The sequence below is a fragment of the Bombina bombina genome, chromosome 3, assembly GCF_027579735.1.
Source record: "Bombina bombina isolate aBomBom1 chromosome 3, aBomBom1.pri, whole genome shotgun sequence".
NCBI classification, from domain to species: domain Eukaryota; kingdom Metazoa; phylum Chordata; class Amphibia; order Anura; family Bombinatoridae; genus Bombina; species Bombina bombina.
Window position 1 is genome coordinate 1,218,079,776 of NC_069501.1, and position 16,650 is coordinate 1,218,096,425.

Below are 16,650 nucleotides of genomic sequence, written 5' to 3' on the forward strand. Positions count from 1 at the left end.
AAGAAATAAAAGTTTTCAACAAAAAAAGAAAAAAAAAAGAAAAAGAAGCCGAAAACCTGAAATGTTCAGCATGCACACTATACTTACCTAGGTACTGCATAAAGAAATTTAGCCTTCCCATTATACAGTACATTGACCCTAAAAGTGGAACTTTCTGCGATTTTCATCATTACATTAGGACTTAAGGGACGTGAAACTGAAAAAGGTTTCCAGTTTACTTATTTTATCAAATTGGCTTCATTCTTTTGGTATTATTTGTTGAAGGAGCAGAAATGCTCTACTATTTGCTAGCTGAACACATGGGGTGAGCCAATGACAATAGATATATATGCAGCCGCCCATTAGCAGCTAGCACCCAGGTGCTTTGCTGCTCCTGAGCTTACCTAGATAAACCCTTCAACAAAGGATAAGAAGAGAAGGAAGGAAATTGAATAATAGAAGGAAATTGGAAAGTTGTTTAAAATTGTATGCTCTGTCTAAATCATGAATTTTAAATTATGACTTTACTGTTAAGTTCTAAGTCTAAGGCTCAAGAATGTACAAAATGTTTATTTAGGTACATGTACATTGTAATGTGATCTAGAGATCAGTTTTTATTCCAAGGAGCTAGGACCATCCTGAGCAGAGATACTAAGGTTTCCATAAACATTTGTATAACCGAAATGTAATGTGCGCCATGACACAAAGATGGCTGCCGTGGTTAAACCAAGTAAAATAAAAATAAACTGGTGGTTTTGTAATACCAATACATAGAGGTAATCACTATGAGCAACTTTGAAATGCCAATTTAACAAAACAAAAGAATATTACTGAAAAAAATAGGCTTTCCAATAATGCTGTCATATACAATACAACCAATAGGAGCACCCTGTATAACAGAAAAAAGTGCCACTTATATAAGATTAAACAGTATAACTAAATAAAAAAAAGGATATGTGTTCCTTTATGAGACTTGAGAAATGTCAAGAAACAGCGATATGGGGTTGCTGCCGCTTCACCACTCACAGCACTGGGGGCTGGATACAGCTAAATGAGAAAAACACAGAAGAAGAGAGGCGCAAACCCCTCTAAGTGTAGTATTTGATAAACAACAGTATTTATTAAAACGCAAAAACCCTCAAACATATGAGGTATGTAAAAGCACGTAGATGGAAATCAATCAGAAGTAGTCTCAGTTCAGATCGAAAATTACGTTCAGACTTGAACTCCTTTGATCCCAAACAAAATGTCCCATATGAGACTGGTGTTACTAAAGTCACTATTTTCCTTCTTAGTCTATAGCGACATAGTCACAAATATGGTCAAGTTGAAAAACACAATGTGCATAAAAAACGCTAACGTATACTGCACCAGCTGCTTGATAAATTGCCGGCTCCAATACAGCTGGTATGCGTAGCTTAGCGTAAGGACGGTGGGCGTGGCCTAACTCGTTTCGTATGACGTCTTCCTACTTCGTCACAGGCTGCCCACACTCTGTGAAATCCGTCTATTTATGCAGCAAGATGCAGGATGCACCTGATGAAGCTATCCTCGTCATTGATACTTTAAATTCATTAAGGAAAAATCTGATACATGCGCAGTTGATTGTGCGAACAAAACTAAAAATATCTTTGTAATAAATTACTTGAAATTTAAAGTTGAACAGTACATGTGTCTATAATCTAATAATATCGTTTGAGCTAAATATGTGTAATATATTTATGATTTCAAAAGGCAATAATCAATTCACTAAGTGAAAGTATATTCTCATGTTAAAATTGAGTTTCTCTCAGACTATGTAATTTTTTAAGAACCATGAAACATAATAATAATAATAAATACTTAGATTATTATTCTACTTAAAATATTTACACTCAACGTACAGTAAAATATACTCCATAATTAATCACAATGCATGTAAGCATATAGATTTCTATAGAAACCACTTTTAGATTGGATCTAATCACTAAATATACATGCACGGATATGCATGTTATATATATGCAAATATAAAACCTAATAGGTCCCAACTATAAAAATGTCAACTGTCAGATGGGAACACTATATTAATAAATATTTCATTAAAAATAATATAAAAATAGTTACAAAATATTAATAATTAATTGTCTATCAAGAAGGCTGCAAGATCAATTTCCCTATTCATTCCTTCTGGTTCCATTGTCCCTATAGTCCTAATCCAAAATGTTTCCCTGTACCTAAGAGTAATGAGTCTATTTCCACCTCTAGTGTCTAAAGTAACTTGTTCAATCGCTTTTACTCTAAGGCTACTGGGGGTCTTGATTGTGAAATTCTGAGAAATTAGCTGAAACCCCATGAGTAAGGATACCTTTATCAATGTTAACAATATGTTCCCTGATACGTGTCTTCAGGCTACGTTTAGTCCTTCCGATATAAATTTTACCACACGAACAGGAAAGATGGTATACCACATGAGTACTTTTGCAACTGATTGATTCTTAAATTTCATATTTTTTGCCATCTCTAAGGGAAAATAAATGTTTAGGATTGGGGTCGTAGTGGGTACAGCTAAGACACCCCTTCCTCCCACATTTAAAGAAACCTCTTGAATTTTTTTGTAACCAGTTAGAATCATTCTTGCTATCTCTCAATTTACTGGGAGCTAGAACATTCTTCAAACTTTGATTTTTTTTTTTTAAATAACTTGTGGTCTCTCAAATAAAACATTTTTTAAAATAGGATCTTGTAAGAGGATAGGCCAGTGTTTATGGAAACTTCTTTCTATCTGGTGTGAAGCTCGATTGAATTTAGTAATGAAGAGGGGTTGGGTCTTTAATCATTTGTTTATTTTTTAATAGATCAGTTCTGTTTGAGTTTTTAGCCCTAGTAAAAGCATTGTGTACTAGTGAAGCATCATACCCTTTACTCAAAAATCTATTGATCAAAACTTGGGACTCTTCTTTGTATGTATCCACGTCTGTGCAATTCCTCCTCACTCTTTGGAATTGTCCAAACAGGATATTACGAATCCATTTATGATGGTGGCCACTTTTCGCATGCAGATAGGCATTTGTATCTGTCTCTTTCCTAAAGAGACTCGTAGTGACCATATGATCTCTATGTACATAGTCAGATCCAAAAAAGTTATTGTATCTACATTATGTGACTCAGTAAACTTAAGATTTATTAGATTATGATTCACATAGGTAACCAGATCTGTTATTTCTTTTTCCGATCCTTGCCAAATGATTAAGACGTTGTCTATGAAACACCATTTAACTATATGGGATGTAAATGGATTATCTCTAAAGATGTACATCTCATCCCACCATCCCATATACAAGTTGGCAAAATTTGGGTGCGAATTTGGTACCCATTGCGGTGCCTGTTATTTGTAAATAAAATTCGCTTTCAAACAGAAAATAATTTTTCTTTAAAATAAATGCAATACTTTTTCTAATGAATTCTCTTTGATTTAAGTCAATGAAATTGTTTTCCTAAAGTAATATTCTACCACCTGTACTCCTAAACCATGGGAATCAACGTATAAAGGAAACATCCAAGGTGATCCACATGTATCCCTCTTTCCATTTAATTGTGGATAATTGTGTAATTACGTCAGTGGTGTCTCGGGCATAGGATTGTAAACAAGGCACCATTGGTTTAAGTATATTGTCTACGTATTGGGACAATTTAGTGGTAAGTGACCCAATACCCGAGACTATGGGTCTGCCAGGGGGATCTTTTAGCTGCTTATGAATTTTAGGCAGGTGGTAGAAAACGGCCAAACGTGGTTCTACCACTTGTAGAAACTCAAACTCTGCCTTATCCAATATATCTAATTCTCTAGCTTTCCTAATGAGATTGTTATATTGTTCTAAATATTCTTTAGTGGGATAAGATTTAAGTCTAGTATATGTCTCTCTGTTGTTGAGTAAGAGATACGCTTCTTTTAGATAATCAACCTTATCCTGTAGGACAATTCCCCCTCCCTTATCTGCTTCACAAATAACTAGCTGTTGATCTTTTTTTAGGCTTTCTAATGCTTCCTTTTCTTTAAAACTCAAATTATTCTCTTTATAATTATATTTCTTTTTACAAATTTTTTCTAAGTCTTGTAAAACAAGACTGTTGAAAACAGGGATAAAGTTCCCCTGAGCTTGTAGTGGAAAAAACGTAGAGTTAGGTTTCAACCCTGTGTGATTCACTTTTAGCTCTAAGGCTTCCAATTCTAAACTCTGGAGTACTTGTAATGTATTTTCTGACTCTACTTCGTTCGATACTTCAATATTCTCTCTTTCTAGTTCAAAAATTGTATCTAGAGTCAGATTCTTCAAAAGTTTTGTTCCTCCTCCAATTCTAAAAGTTCCCCTCTCTCTTTATTTTTGGTAGCATGGAACCTTTTTAGAGTTAATTTTCTTGAGAATTTCTGAAGTTCGATAAACAATACGAAATCTTTGGGGACATTGGTGGGGGCAAAGGAGAGACCTTTTTTCAATACTTCTTTTTCGCATTTGTTTAAAGGGACACTGAACCCAATTTTTTTCTTTCATGATTCAGATAGAGCATGACATTTTAAACAGCTTTCTAATTTACTCCCATTATCAATTTTTCTTCGTTTTCTTGCAATCTTTATTTTAAAAGCAGGAATGTAAATCTTAGCAGCCAGCCCATTTTAGGTTCAGCACCATGGATAGCGCTTGCTTATTGGAGGCTTACATTTACCAACCAATAAGGAAGCATAACCCAGGTTCTCAACCAAAAATAGGCAGGCTCCTATGCATCACATTCCTGCTTTTAAAATAAAGATAGCAAGAGAACGAAGAAAAATTGATAATAGGAGTAAATTAGAAAGTTGCTTAAAATTGCATGCTCTATCCGAATTATGAAATAAAAATTTTGGGTTTAGTGTCCCTTTAATGTCCTAGAAGAGATATTGAATATTTTCTGTTCAAGCTCTCTTTTTATTGCCATTCTTTCCCTTTTCTCCTTTTTGAGTCAGAGTTCCACCCCTCCCCTACATCCTCTTCTCTTTCTCTTGTCCCTCTTTTCGGGTTTCTCCCTCACTGACGAGGCCCACAAAAGGCCGAAACGTACAATATGCTTCAGGAAAGTTTTTCTCTGTGAAAGGCACATGTTGAGCAAAAAGAGGCTGCTTCTTAGGTGGTAACTAGCCATAGAACAAGCTATTGTTCGTTCCCAGGTTGAGCGCTTCTCTCTTTTTATTTATGCAAATTATGACATTTAGGGAAGTCTCCCTAAGTGTGATGCGGGAAGCCAGACGTGGACCTGTTGCTCAGTGTGCATAGAGGAATATGGCTGCACCTCACTGACGAGGCCCACAATAGGCCAAAACGTACGTCTGGGGTTTTGCTGTTTCTCTCGTTCAGAGAGGGATTGCCTGGTATTTCGGGGCTGGACTGTACTGTGAAGTCAGGATCAGACTGATATGCTTCAGGAAAGTTCTTCTCTGTGAAAGGCACATATTGAGCAAAAAGAGGCTGCTTCTAGGGTGGTAACTAGCCATAGAATAAGCTATTATGCTATTGTTCGTTTTCAGGTTGAGCGCTTCTCTCTTTTTTTTAATGCAAATTATGACATTTAGGGAAGTCTCCCTAAGTGTGATGCGGAAAGCCAGACATGGACCCGTTGCTCAGTGTGCCTAGAGGGATATGGCTGCACCTCACTGACGAGGCCCACAATAGGCCGAAACGTACGTCTGGGGTTTTGCTGTTTCTCTCGTTCAGAGAGTGATTGCCTGGTATTTCGGGGCGGGACTATACTGTGAAGTCAGGATCAGACTGATATAATTCAGGAAAGTTCTTCTCTGTGAAAGGCACATGTTGAGCAAAAAGAGGCTGCTTCTTGGGTGGTAACTAGCCATAGAACAAGCTATTATGCTATTGTTCGTTCTCAGGTTGAGCGCTTCTCTCTTTTTATTTATCCTCTTCTCTGATTTCTCCCTGCAGGGAGTTTCCCATCTCTAAAAAAGACTATTAGTCCTGAAGTAATGTCCTATTTTATTCTATTTTCCTCCATTACTTTCTTTGTTTTTATTATTACTATAGTTCTCAAATTTAGGTCTCGCTCTCCAGGGTTCATAAGATTCCCCCTCCAACTTGTTTCTTATTTGGATGTTGATAAGACAGTGTATCTATAATCAAAGGGTTTTTGATTTGTCCTCCAAAAACTTGTGTTTTTTGTTTTGTTTACATCTACTAAACTATCGGTTCTTGTATTTAGGTGGTTAGTATTTTCCCTCCAATTGTTAGAATTTTTTAAATGATTTTTATTTTTATATTTGCTCTTAGAATTGAACTTGGGTTGCCCATTAATATAAAATCTATTGGATACCTTTTCAAGTTCTCCTTCATCCCTCTTTCCCTGTATAGTATCTTTATTAGTGTTTCCAGTGTTAGATAAATCAAAAGCATTTCTAAGTTTTTTCTTTTTAGTTTTAATAACTTCTTTCTCAAATAGAATGATCGATTGTCTATTTCTATCATCTAATTCTTTAAAAGGTGGATATATTACGGAGATATTTTTAATTGGATATCGTATATTCGATATATACCCAAATATCCTTTCATTTGAGCCTTATTGTGTAAATTAACATACTGGTTACATAATAGACATATTCCTTTATATTGTTTCACTCAGACAATGAATCAAATCTTTTGAGCAAATAAGTTACCACTGTTTTGTTCGCGCAATCAACTGCACATGTATCAGTTTTTTCCTTAATGAATTGAAAGTATCAATGACGAGGATAGCTTCATCAGGTGCATCCTGCATCTTGCTGCATAAATAGACGGATTTCACAGAGTGTGGGCAGCCTCTGACGAAGTAGGAAGACGTCATACGAAACGCGTTAGGCCACGCCCACCGTCCTTACGCTAAGCTACGCATACCAGCTGTATTGGAGCCGGCAATTTATCAAGCAGCTGGTGCAGTATACGTTAGCGTTTTTTATGCATATTGTGTTTTTCAACTTGACCATATTTGACTTTAGTAACACCAGTCTCATATGGGACATTTGTTTGGGATCAAAGGAGTTCAAGTCTGAACGTAATTTTCTATCTGAACTGAGACTACTTCTGATTGATTTCCATCTACATGCTTTTACATACCTCATATGTTTGAGGGTTTTTAGTGTGAGTGTGTATTTGTGTTTTAATAAATACTGTTGTTTATCAAATACTACACTTAGAGGGGTTTGCGCCTCTCTTCTTCTGTGATTTTCTCATTTCCAATAATACTGAAGTGAAATTCTGCACAGCATTTGAGCAGCTCAGTAGTTGAGGGGAAATAAGGGGCAGCTTGCTGAGTATCAGGGTGTATACCTTGTTGAGTTAGGAGATAATTTTAAAAATTCACATACTTTTAAGAGATCATTGATTGCACTGCATTAGAAATGGTCACTTGATTCTATAACACAAGCCTTTTATGGAAAGGGTGGCCTCTTATAACAGCAATAAGGCCTTAGTCTTGCGTGGAAAGACAAAAATAAAACTCCTTTGCAATATGAAAGCAATATTATGTAAATGCAAAACTCCATTGTTGTAAGACTACTGTATCTTTATCAGTTCTCTTACCTGCAAAGCCTCGCTCATGCCACGGCCTATTACAAGCGTCTTCACACCTTTTTTCACTACTTCCTCTAGGTCAGCTGGCTGTACACCAGGGTGATGCTGTTAGAAATACAATTACACAATTAAGAAAGTACTCAAACAATATAACAAGGAAAAAGCCTAAACATCTAGTATTGGTTGGCACAGCTTCAATTGCACAAAAGCGCCTCTATATATCTATATACACACATATACATATATATAGAGAGCCGGATTTCTTCCTGTGAAAGTGCCACACCCATCTTTACAAATCCAGATCTTAGTGTGTTGCACTAAAAAGAGCCTAATGCCGCCTACAAACGTCTAATGCGTACCTTCATAAAACAAGTCTGACATGCAACAAACTCCTAGCTCCTAAAGACAGCTAAAACTTGCAATTATAATCCATTATTACCTTGATACTATAACCTGCAAATCAGAGCGGCACGTATTATCATTAAACAAAGAAATCAATTTCACTGCTAAGAAAAACAGAGGTGGGAGAGCATCTTTATGAAACAAGTGCCCCCTCATTCAAAAAAAGATTTTAAATTGGTGCTTCCATGTCCCTCTAGCTTCTGGTTACTCATTGTGTGGCTCACTGAGCCTTAGCCTTCCCTGGTGGCTCACATGAAGCCAGTGAGTAAAAAAAAAAAAAATTATGCCCGCTGCAGCAGGAGTCACTCCATCACATTTTTTTTCCCTTTTGGTGGGTAGCGCTAGTAAGTGCCGTCCCCTACCCTCATCAAATGATCAGCAGATAACTGCGCCGGTAGGTGCCATAAGACAAGTAAGCTAGCTGACCATCAACTTGATTTTGGCACCACTAAGCAGCTATGCTCACATGAGGGCTCTCACTGACCTCCCTCAGGGCTGGGTCCATAACCATAGGCAGTAGGCTAACAGGACTCTATCCAACATCAGTTCCATGAATAAAATTTTAGATCCCCTTACCAACATACAGATAGACAATACATTCACAACAGTTATCATACAAAACCTTCTTATAAAAATAGACATTATAACTCCAACTCCCATTCAAATGAAAGTTTTTTTTCAAATGGAAGACAATCCAATCAACCATATAGACAGAGAGCGGATAGTTGGAGATTGGAAACTAGCAATAGATATGCACATTTCAATGAGAGAAATGGAAATGAAACACACTCATTAAATCAAGGTGAGAAAGATTTTTTTAGGGATCAGCCCTCTGAGGGAGGGCTTCTCCAAAAATCTATTATCACAAGAAAAGAGGGAAAAATCTAAAGAAAAGACAACTAGAGGAAAAAGAGGAGGAAAGAGTAGAAGGGGAGGCCACAAGAGTGAGATAGTAGGGAACTCTAATGGCATCTTTAATCTTAGTAATGTCATTTTAAATGAAGAAGAAAAACGTGTCCTACCTTTAGGCATGTCTTTTGCTCCAGCTAAGCTTCTAAACAAATTTGACACACATATACATGTTAAACAGTTTGTAAGAAAACTTACATTAAAGAGTTTTTTTATGAAAAACCCAAGTGAAAGACAGATTAAATTTCCTAATGTTGTGAGAACAGATAGAGAACAAATTAATACCAAAACTCACACTAATTTAAGACCGAAATCCAAATTCTACCCAATTCATGTAAAAGGTTGTAATCTGGAAACTTTTGAGAGAATGGTTTTAAAAGATCTAAGAGATTATAACCCTAAAAAATATAGATCTAATTATAATCTAAATAAAAAGGATAGAGATATCCTTGACTCTTTACAAAACAATAAACAAGTCATAATTAAACCAGCTGATAAAGGAGGAGGGGTGGTAATTATGGACAGAGTCAACTATATAAATGAAGCGGACAGAAATTTAATTAAAAAACAAAATTTATGCTTACTTGATAAATTTCTTTCTTTTGCATTGTACCGAGTCCACGGGTTCATCCTAACTTGTGGGATATTGTCCTTCCTGACAGGAAGTAGCAAAGAGAGCACCACAGCAGAGCTGTCTATATAGCTCCCCACTTAACTCCACCCCCCAGTCATTCGACCGAAGGCAAAGGAAAAAAAGGAGAAACTATAAGGTGCAGAGGTGACTGAAGTTTACATAAAAAATACTATCTGTCTTGAATAGACAGGGCGGGCCGTGGACTCGGTACATCGCAAAAGAAAGAAATTTATCAGGTAAGCATTAATTTTGTTTTCTTTTGCATGATGTACCGAGTCCACGGATTCATCCTAACTTGTGGGATACCAATACCAAAGCTTTAGGACACGGATGAAGGGAGGGACAAGACAGGAACCTAAACGGAAGGCACCACTGCTTGCAAAACCTTTCTCCCAAAAATAGCCTCCGAAGAAGCAAAAGTATCAAATTTGTAAAATTTTGAAAAGGTATGAAGCGAAGGCCAAGTCGCGTATAAGCCAAACGGATGATGCTTTTCAGCCAAAAAGAAAGAGAAGTCGCCGTAGCCTTTTGACCCCTATGCTTTCCAGAATAGACAACAAACAAAGAAGATGATTGACGAAAATCTTTGGTTGCCTGCAAATAAAATTTCAAAGCACGAACCACGTTCAAGTTGTGCAACAGACGTTCCTTCTTACAAGAAGGATTAGGACACAGAGAAGGAACAACAATTTCTTGATTGATATTTCTGTTAGTAACAACCATAGGTAGGAACCCAGGCTTGGTACGCAAAACCACCTTATCAGCATGGAACACCAGATAAAATGAGTCACATTGTAAAGCAGATAGTTCAGAAACTCTTCGAGCTGAAGAGATAGCAACTAGGAACAAAACATTCCAAGATAAAAGCTTAATATCTATGGAATGCAATGGTTCAAACCGAACCCCTTGAAGAACTCTAAGAACTAAATTTAGACTCCATGTCGGAGCAATAGGTTTAAACACAGGCTTAATTCTAACTAAAGCCTGACAAAAAGCCCGAACGTCTGGAACATCTGCCAGACGCTTGTGCAACAAAATAGACAGAGCAGATATCTGTCCCTTTAGGGAACTAGCTCATAATCCTTTCTTCAATCCCTTTTGGAGAAAAGACAAAATCCTAGGAATCCTGATTTTACTCCAGGAGAAGCCTTTGGATTCGCACCAAAAAAGATATTTACGCCATATCTTATGATAAATATTCCTGGTAACAGGCTTTCGAGCCTGAATCAAGGTATTTAAGACTGACTCAGATAAACCCCGCTTTCATAGAATCAAGCGTTCAATCTCCACGCAGTCAGTTGCAGAGAAATTAGATTTGGATGCTTGAATGGACCTTGAATCAGAAGGTCCTGTCTCAATGGCAGAGACCATGGTGGAAGGGATGACATGTCCACCAGGTCTGCATACCAAGTCCTGCGTGGCCACGCAGGCGCTATCAAAATCACAGACGCTCTCTCCTGTTTGATTCTGGCAATCAGACGCGGAAGGAGAGGGAAAGGTGGAAACACATAAGCCAGGTTGAACGACCAGGGTACTGCTAGAGCATCTATCAGTACAGCCTGAGGATCCCTTGACCTGGAGCCGTAACGAGGAAGTTTGGCGTTCTGACGAGACACCATCAGATCCAACTCTGGTGTCCCCCATAGCCGCACCAGCTGAGCAAACACCTCCGGATGGAGTTCCCACTCCCCCGGATGAAAAGTCTGACGACTTAGAAAATCTGCCTCCCAGTTCTCTACACCTGGGATATAGATCGCTGACAGATGGCAAGAGTGAGCCTCTGCCCATTGGATTATCCTTGAGACCTCTATCATCGCTAAGGAACTCTTTGTTCCGCCCTGATGATTGATATAAGCCACAGTCGTGATGCTGTCCGACTGAAACCTGATGAATCTGGCTGAAGCCAGCTGAGGCCATGCCTGGAGAGCATTGAATATCGCTCTTAATTCCAGAATATTTATCGGTAGGAGAGCCTCCTCCCGAGTCCACAAACCCTGAGCTTTCAGGGAATTCCAGACTGCACCCCAGCCCAGAAGACTGGCGTCTGTCGTCACTATAACCCATTCTGGCCTGCGGAAACACATTCCCTGGGACAGATGATCCTGTGACAACCACCAAAGAAGAGAGTCTCTGGTCTCTTGATACAGATTTATCTGAGGAGATAAATCTGCATAATCCCCATTCCACTGATTGAGCATGCATAGTTGCAGTGGTCTGAGATGCAAGCGACCAAACAGAACTATGTCCATTGCCGCTACCATTAGTCCGATTACCTCCATACACTGAGCCACTGACGGCCGAGGAATGGAATGAAGAGCTCGGCAGGTGGATAAAATCTTTGATTTCCTGACCTCCGTCAGAAATATTTTCATGTCCACGAGTCTATCAGAGTCCCTAGAAATGAAACTCTTGTGAGGGGGGAAAGAGAACTCTTTTTTATGTTCACTTTCCACCCATGAGACCTTAGAAAGGCCAACACTAAGTCCGTGTGAGACTTGGCTAGTTGGAAGGACGACGCTTGAATTAGAATGTCATTTAGATAAGGCGCCACTGCTATGCCCCGTGGCCTTAGCAGAAAGGCGAACCTGAGGAACTGGTGATGATCTTTGTGGATAGGAATGTGTAGATACGCATCCTTTAAGTCCACGGTGGTCATATATTGACCCTCCTGGATCAATGGTAAGATAGTCCGAATGGTCTCTATCTTGAAAGATGGAACTCTTAGGAATTGGTTTAGGATCTTGAGATCCAGAATTGGTCTGAAGGTTCCCTCCTTTTTGGGAACTATAAACAGATTGGAGTAGAACCCCTGCCCCTGTTCTGACTTTGGAACTGGGCAGATCACTCCCATGGTAAAAAGGTCTTCTACACAGCGTAAGAACGCCTTTCTTTTTGTCGAGTTTACAGACAATTGAGACAGATGGAACCTCCCCCTTGGAGGGGAATCCTTGAAATCTAGAAGGTATCCCTGGGTTACGATTTCTACTGCCCAGGAATCCTGAACGTCTCTTGCCCAGGCCTGAGCAAAGAGAGAGAGAGTCTGCCCCCTACTAAATCCGGTCCCGGATCGGGGGCTACCCCTTCATGCTAACTTAGTGGCAGCAGCAGGCTTATTGGCCTGTTTACCCTTGTTCCAAGCCTGATTAGGTCTCCAGGTTGGCTTGGATTGAGCAAATTCCCCTCTTGCTTTGCAGCAGGGGAAGAGGTACCACTCTTGAAGTTTCGAAAGGAACAAAAATTATTTTGTTTGGACCTAGTCTTATTTGACTTATCCTGAGGGAGGGTATGACCCTTCCCTCCAGTAATGTCTGAAATGATCTCTTTCAATGCAGGCCCGAATAGGGTCTTACCTTTGAAAGGGATCGACAAAAGCTTAGATTTAGATGACACATCAGCTGAACAGGACTTAAGCCATAACGCTCTATGCGCTAAAATGGCAAAACCTGAATTCTTAGCCGCTAATTTAGCTGAAAAAGGTGAAAAGCGGCGTCTGTAATAAAAGAATTAGCCAATTTAAGAACCTTAATTCTGTCCAAAATATCATCTAGTGGGGTCTCCATTTGAAGAGCCTCTTCTAGAGCCTCAAACCAAAAGGCAGTTGCAGTGGTTACAGGAACAATGCACGCTATAGGTTGAAGAAGAAAACCTTGATGAACAAAAATTTTCTTTAGGAGACCCTCTAATTTTTTTATCCATAGGATCAATGAAAGCACAACTGTCTTCAATAGGTAGTCTGGAGACTGATATACAATTTAACAGAAATACAATTTATTAACCCCTTAAGGACCAGCGACGTACCCTGTATGTCACTGGCCTTTTTTGGGACTTGATTGTTTTATAGTGCGGTCTTGCCACCAGCGTTGAGACTGCTCTATTCCACAAAGCCTGCTGGAGGGAGGGCATTAATAGCGTGTTCTTGCTAGACTTGTGCTATTATGTCCTGAAAAAACCCTTAACAACCAGTGACATAAAGGGTACATTGTGGTCATTAAGGGGTTAAAAAATATAAAAACAGATCTTGAGACTTCTCCCTTGAAGGATATAAAAATAAACAATTTTAAAAATGAACACTCTAATATAATCTATTAAAATTCCACCTTAAATTGGATTATACTTTATCTACAATCTTGCAGCAAGAACCTGAAAGTTAAACACTTGATGATATTTCAGCTTTTATTTCTTAATAATCGACTTGGTTTTAGCTGTATTGCTACTTTGTACCGAAATTAAAGAATGTCTGTTTTGGTTTTATAGTCCGATACAATGTTGTCTTTGACTGACTTTTGTAACTTAGATTCAGTTGTTACAGTTTTATAGCAATGTCTCTTAATAATTTGTATGCTGGAATGATAACAGTGCTTGCAAGAGTTCGGTGTGTAGTTTAATTTAGAAGGGCTTACCGGGTCTTCTGACACGTCTGTGTCTAATGGTATCTCGGTCTCTCTTACCGGTAGTAAGTTGTGCCTCTCCTCTAACCTCCGAACTTGTACGATACAAGTGTCACCGAGATCGGAAACCTAGACCACGCTCCTGCGCGTATGGGTTTTTTTCTCCTCTCTATCAGCTTGAAGTGACTCTGGCCCCTGTATTCTGGATCTTACTTTCCCGGGCAGCTTCTTGAGGCAAATGGTTGCGATGCACGCTCCAGCGTGTAAATAGGAACTTGGACTCTGAAGTACAAACGGCCGTTTGTTAAAACTTTATTTCCCACTCCGTCTTGATAAAGCCTGCTGTCGAAACGCGTAGACGTTACCTACATTTAAAAGAACTGGACAACAACTCTATTTATCCCCATCTAACTAGAAATCTAGAGGAGCAGTGGGAAATAAAGTTTTAACAAACGGCCGTTTGTACTTCAGAGTCCGAGTTCCTATTTACACGCTGGAGCGTGCATCGCAACCATTTTCCTCAAGAAGCTGCCCGGGAAAGTAAGATCCAGAATACAGGGGCCAGAGTCACTTTAAGCCGAGAGAGAGGAGAAAAAACCCATACACGCAGGAGCGTGGTCTAGGTTTCCGATCTCGGTGACACTTGTATCGTACAAGTTCGGAGGTTAGAGGAGAGGCACAACTTACTACCGGTAAGAGAGACCGAGATACCATTAGACACAGATGTGTCAGAAGACCCGGTAAGCCCTTCTAAATTAAACTACACACCGAACTCTTGCAAGCACTGTTATCATTCCAGCATACAAATTATTACGATACATTGCTATAAAACTGTAACAACTGAATCTAAGTTACAAAAGTCAGTCAAAGACAACATAGTATAAGACTATAAAACCAAAACAGACATTCTTTCATTTCGGTACAAAGTAGCAATACAGCTAAAACCAAGTCGATTATTAAGAAATAAAAGCTGAAATATCGTCAAGTGTTTAACTTTCACGTTCTTGCTGCAAGATTGTAGATAAAGTATAATCCAATTTAAGGTGGAATTTTAATAGATTATATTAGAGTGTTCATTTTTAAAATTGTTTATTTTTATATCCTTCAAGGGAGACGTCTCACAATCTGTTTTTATATTTTTTAATAAATTGTATTTCTGTTAAATTGTATATCAGTCTCCAGACTATCTTATTTAGCTTTTAGCGCTCCCAAACTACAATTTTTTTGTTGTTATAAACATTTTCTTAAAAACAGGAGGGGGAGAGAATGGAATACCTGGTTTATCCCACTCCTTAGTAACAATGTCCGATATCCTCTTAGGGACCGGAAACACATCAGTGTAAACAGGAACCTCTAAATATTTGTCCATTTTACACAATTTCTCTGGAACTACAATAGGGTCACAATCATCCAGAGTAGCTAAAACCTCCCTGAGCAATAAGCGGAGGTGCTCTAGCTTAAATTTAAATGCCGTCATATCTGAATCTGTCTGAGGGAACGTCTTTCCTGAATCAGAAATCTCTCCCTCAGACATCAAATCCCTCATCCCTACTTCAGAACATTGTGAGGGAATATCGGATACGGCTACTAAAGCGTCAGAAGGCTCAGCATTTGTTCTTAACCCAGAGCTACTGCGCTTCCCTTGCAAACCAGGCAGCTTAGATAAAACCTCTGTGAGGGTAGTATTCATAACTGAAGCCATATCTTGCAAGGTGAAAGAATTAGACGCACTAGAAGTACTTGGTGTCGCTTGTGAGGGCGTTACTGGTTGAGACACTTGGGGAGAACTAGATGGCAAAACCTGACTTCCTTCTTTCTGAGAATCATCTAATGCTAAACCTTTATAAGTCAAAATATGCTGTTTGCAATTTATAGACATATCAGTACAAATGGGACACATTCTAAGAGGTGGTTCCACAATGGCTTCTAAACAAATTGAACAATGAGTTTCCTCAGTGTCAGACATGTTTAACAGACTAGTAATAAAGCAAGCAAGCAAGCTTGGAAAACACTTTATTTAATGAAAAAAAACACAATTTGCAAAAACGGTACTGTGTCTTTAAGAGAAAAAAAGGCATACACAAACTGCAAAACAGGTTAAAATTGCTTAAATTTTTCTGAAATTTTAACAGTGTACCCACTAAGCTTTAGAAGGATTGCACCACAAGTTAATAAGCAATAAACCCCCAAATTAAAAAACCGGATTGAAAAATGTCTAAAACCAGTTAAACACCCCTATAAGCACCTTGCCACAGCTCTGCTGTCGCCCTACCTGCCCTTAGGAACGATAATATGGGGTTAAAGCTTCGAATAGGCCCTCAGAAGATCATCAGGACCTCAGGAGAAGTTGCTTGCTGCTTGTCTGTATAACTAAATGCGCAACTGAGGCGCAAAAATAGGCTCCGCCCACCTCGCTCGATGTTACTGGGGCCTACTCAAATCTAACAAACCTAGTTTGAAAACCATGTGGGTTATAACAAACCCAAAATAAGCCAAATTACCCCTCAAGCAAACGTATCATAAACATAAACTACTCCCAGAACACACTCCCAGAACACACAAATGTTTGTACCAATTTTACATAAACAAACTGATTGCCCAAATTTTTTTTTAGCCCTTTATGCAAGCTAGTAAAAGCTCTTACATACTAGGATTACTGCTTACCCTTCCCCTAATGGGGATACTGTCAGCCTTTCTGAGTTAACAGTCTCTGCAGAAAAAATGACTGAACATACCTCATTGCTATATAGCAAGAAACCGTTCCTCACACTGA

The 16,650-nt window shown here is 38.7% G+C and overlaps 1 protein-coding gene across 1 annotated transcript in view; it reads right to left on the reverse strand.

Annotated features, from left to right (window-relative positions):
- Positions 1-16,650, reverse strand: part of AAMDC (adipogenesis associated Mth938 domain containing) — a 232,868-nt gene that overhangs the window by 47,383 nt on the left and 168,835 nt on the right. Inside the window, exon 3 of the mRNA XM_053708684.1 lies at positions 7,554-7,649. Within this exon, the coding sequence (XP_053564659.1) occupies positions 7,554-7,649 (96 nt within the window). The remainder of the gene's footprint in view (positions 1-7,553; positions 7,650-16,650) is intronic.